General features: G+C 36.4%; 1 protein-coding gene across 1 annotated transcript; it reads left to right on the top strand.

Annotated features, from left to right (window-relative positions):
* The first annotated feature begins 2,332 nt into the window (after positions 1–2,332).
* LOC117100160 lies at positions 2,333–3,214 on the top strand. The gene has a single exon (XM_033239731.1). The coding sequence runs from the start codon at positions 2,333–2,335 to the stop codon at positions 3,212–3,214; it is 882 nt and encodes a 293-aa protein (XP_033095622.1).
* The last annotated feature ends 998 nt before the right edge of the window (positions 3,215–4,212 follow it).

Genomic DNA, 4,212 nt, shown 5'->3' with positions numbered 1-4,212 from the left:
ACCTGTTTTTTTTGGGGGGGGAAAGTTTCCAAGGGCGGGTTTTCTAGGGGCGAGTTGACTGCCAAAGAATGTTGCCAAAGTGCGAGCCAGCGTGTTATTTGATCACAAGTGCGAGACATCGCAAGTGTGAGCCAGCGAGCCATGACGTCACGACAATAGATATGAGACGTTACTCGGGTTGTGCGAGGTATCGGCTGAGATTTGTGGAGTACAATTCAAAAAACAACTATAGGTCTAATAATGAATTATTGTGATGTTAAATAGACAATGTTAGCTATCAAGGAGCAACGTTGTTTTTCATTGGGACCTTCGTCCTTTCAAGGCTAGGGCCTATACCATCCTAGCTAGTCTAGGCCTAGAGTAGGATAAGTACGTTGGTACGTGTTGGTTAATCTACAAACGTCGCCTAAAGTAATTGATTTTACCCGTGTTGGTGGCGCTGCAGTGAGCGGCAGCTGCACTGAGAATTTGTCTGGAATTTGTTTACAAATTTTCAGTCTTTCTCAATAAATTCAGTGCTATTTTGTTTCTTTACCTCAGTGTTGTGTCTGTGAACTGTCTGTGGAGAGTCTGTGCCTGCTTTTTGTTTAAATATTTCTCCGATTTTTGGTGTTTAGGATGTTGTTTTTTCTGAGCCATTGCTAGGCCTGTAAGACCCAGCAGTAGGAGGAACTTGCTTTTATCACACTCTCGCTTCTGATCACCCGCCGCTCACACATTGCTCAAGACTAGCTCAACACTTGGCTACCTGCTCATCATCATGTGTTACAGGTATCCTCGCCGTAAGCTCATCGATTTGAACAACCGCTACGTTGGGAAGCCATCTGTAGAACTATTTTCGATCTTAAATAAACTGAGAATAGCTAAGACGAGACCTAGAGGGTCCAGAGCAGGCAAAAGGAAAATCAGAACTATCAGTGTTTGTTCTATACCAAGAACAAAAAGGTGACCATTCCAAATTAATGGAATCTCATTACATTGGTAGATAGTAAGTGGACACTCCCATCTTTTTTGTTAACAAACTCTCGCTCCCTGACGAATAAAATGCAAGAATTAAGGGTAAGAGTTAGGCAGTCCTGCCCGGATGTAATAGTTATCACAGAATCGCACCTTAAACCTCACATGAACAACTGCTTATATGATATTGATGGCTACTCCATGATTCGTGCTGATCGATTGCATCGAGGAGGCGGAGATATTATAATGTATATCAATGAACTTATTCCTTTTAAACAATGGACTGAACTTAAAACTGAGAACATTGAAAGCATTTTTGTTACAATACGACCCAAATGCTTACCTAGATCTATTAGTAACATCACTATTGCTGCTGTGTACCATCCCTCTCCCTCTAGCGCCAATGATTTCATTATGTGTAATCACATTTCGAATAACCTTGACTTTATCCGCACTAAGCATCCTGATACCGGAATTTTCATACTAGGAAACTTCAATAGAATGAAAGATGCTCAACTGAAGCAATTCCTGTTAAAACAGATTGTTAAGGATTGCCCTTTCTTGAGTTCAGCTTGACGTCTGTAGATCAAGGATTTGTAGTAACTTGTAACCCATGGCTTGTCAACATTAGTGCGAACAACTTGGATAAGCGGAAAGTGTTTTTCAACAAGAGTTCTGATCCGAGAAGCAAAGAATTCGTACTGCTCAGCAGAGGTTGCTTGCGTGTATAACTCATGCCAACGAATATTCGTAAGATCTTGCTCAAACAGTTCCTTTGCTTGATTGTTGACTTTCCTCTTATACTGGTACGACTTAGTTGGTGGTACTCTTTTACTCACTAGGTTAGGCCTGCAAAGAACTACTAAGTGGTCGGACAGACCCAGTCCAGGTTCAGTGTATGGTGTTTCATAGAAATTTTCTATGGATGTATACATTAAATCCAGTATAGCATTTTCCATAATCAACATGATTGAATTCAGGAAACTCAGAAATATAGTAAACAAAGCCTCTAAAAAACTTAGACGCAGATACTATGAAAAGGAAGTTTCGCAGCTCTACAAGGTTGATGTGAAATCATGGTGGAGTAAGACCAATAGATTATTGAACAAAACTAAGTTAAACAGCCCTCTAAACTACTTGACAAACAGTCTATGTATTGGTAACCAACAAGAATTAGCAGAAAAAGTGGCTGAATTTTTCAATTCAGTCACTGATGATTTTGAACCCCTTCAAAATCCTACTGTTGCCCCTCTTAATACACCTGTCTATTGTCCCTATCCCAAAAGTTAATCCTCCCACATCCATCGAATCTGACCTCAGACCAATTTCTTTAACTTCTGTATGTGGGAAAATAATTGAAAGTATTATTGGAGAAATGCTTTTAAATGGAATTCAGGACAAGATTGATTTAAATCAGTTCGGCTGTATGAAAGGTGTATCAACAGTTGATGCCCTTATCTCAATAATGCTCGGGCCAGTTTTTTTCATTATCTTCATTAATGACCTTAAAGTTCATCTTCCTATTGTTAAATACATGGATGACACCACGGTGTCAGAAAAGATTTCTAGTAAAGAACCGAGCACCTTTAAAAATGTCAGTGAGGAAATCTGTAGCTGGTCCACTAGCAACAGAATGAAGATTAATGAAAAGAAAACTAAGGAAATGCTAATTAGCTGTAAACATGTAAAATCACAACCTCCAATGATTCAGATAAATGGTGTTAATATTGGCAATGTTAGTCAATCTAAATTGCTAGGTTTTGCGATCCAGGATGACCTAGGATGGGAAAGCCATATTCAATCTATTGTATCAAAATGTAATACAAGAATCTACTTTTTAAAACAATTACGCAGATGTGGCCTTAATACCCTCACCTTGCGTCACTATTATTGCAGTGTTATTAGGTCAGTCCCTGAGTATGCGTGCCCTTTGTGGTTTACTGGCACCACTCTCAAGCAACAACAAATCATTGAAACAATTCAAAAGAGGGCTATTAAATGCATTCTTCCAGGAATGTCATACGAAAATGCTCTTCTTTTACTAGGCCTATCTCCACTTAAAGACAGATTGCTATATCTCTCTAAAATCTATTTTGAGAAAATCAAGAAGAGCGAACACAGATTAAATCATCTCCTAACCCCAACGCTAGACCATAATTATAGACTAAGGAATATTAGACAATTTGCACTACCCAAAATTAAGTGTGAAAGAACCAAGAAATTCATCATTAACTATTGTATTTTCCATCAATGGTAAATCAATAATCTTTTTAACCTGTGATCGCCCATCTTGAACTAGTACCTTCCCCCAACAATGTCAATGCCCCTTTTTGTTTTTGGTTTTTCTTCAAATTTTGATTTTTCTGATATTCGCCCATACTGAGCTAGTCCCCCCAACCCCCCGCCTATAATGTGGCTTTTTTTCTATATATTTGTTTAATTTTGCTTTCAATGTAATTATTTAGGAATTTTGATGTCATTATTGATGTTTTTAATGGTTTTTTAATTAAGCAAATTTTGATGTCGTTATTGAAGTTTTTAATGGTATTTTTAATTTAGCAAATTTTTGAAGTCATATTGATGTTTTTTAATACTATTTTTAATTAAGCTTATTTATGTTTACAAAGTAATTTTTGATGTTTAGTGTAACCCCTTTTTGCCTTTCTCAATCAATTTTTATCTGTATTCCTTTGTGCAATATTTGATGTTACTAAAAATATAATTTGAGAGTAATTTTTAAGAATAATTCATAAATTAAATTAATAATTAGATTTAATAATAATAATAATAATAATTATATATTAATTAAATTATCTCAATGCTTTTATTTTCTCTATTGATATTTATTAATATTTCCTCTTTTTCTAGTACTGTTTTATATTTTGTATATTCCAATCGCTACTATTGTTTTATGATTGCAATAAAGATTTATTTGATTTGATTTGATTTGATTTAAGGAAACTCCGCTTTTCAGTCGTCTTATCTTGTTTTTTGACAAACAATGACCTTTCAGAGGTCAAATTGCTGTCAAGAATATGAATTGGCTGCTTCGCAGCTATTAGCTGCCTATATAATATATGTATCGTGTACGGCAGTACAAACCATTGTGACCAGGGGATATTATAAGGCGTAGGCCTACTGTAATATAATCAAGTATTTGTTTATTTAAAACACTTTATGCAGTGGCGGATCTAGAACGTAGCAATGGAAGAGGTTAATGCAAGGTGCAAAACACTGAATGTGGGGGATGGGGCG

This window comes from Anneissia japonica, unplaced genomic scaffold (genome assembly GCF_011630105.1).
Source record: "Anneissia japonica isolate Jap-2015-1 unplaced genomic scaffold, ASM1163010v1 scaffold840_len63582_cov119, whole genome shotgun sequence".
Lineage (NCBI taxonomy): Eukaryota > Metazoa > Echinodermata > Crinoidea > Comatulida > Comatulidae > Anneissia > Anneissia japonica.
This window is presented reverse-complemented; position numbering and strand designations above follow the sequence as displayed.

Coding starts and splice junctions, on each gene's coding strand:
- LOC117100160 (XM_033239731.1), top strand. CDS start 2,333: ATGCTTTTAAATGGAATTCAGGACAAGATTGATTTAAATCAGTTCGGC.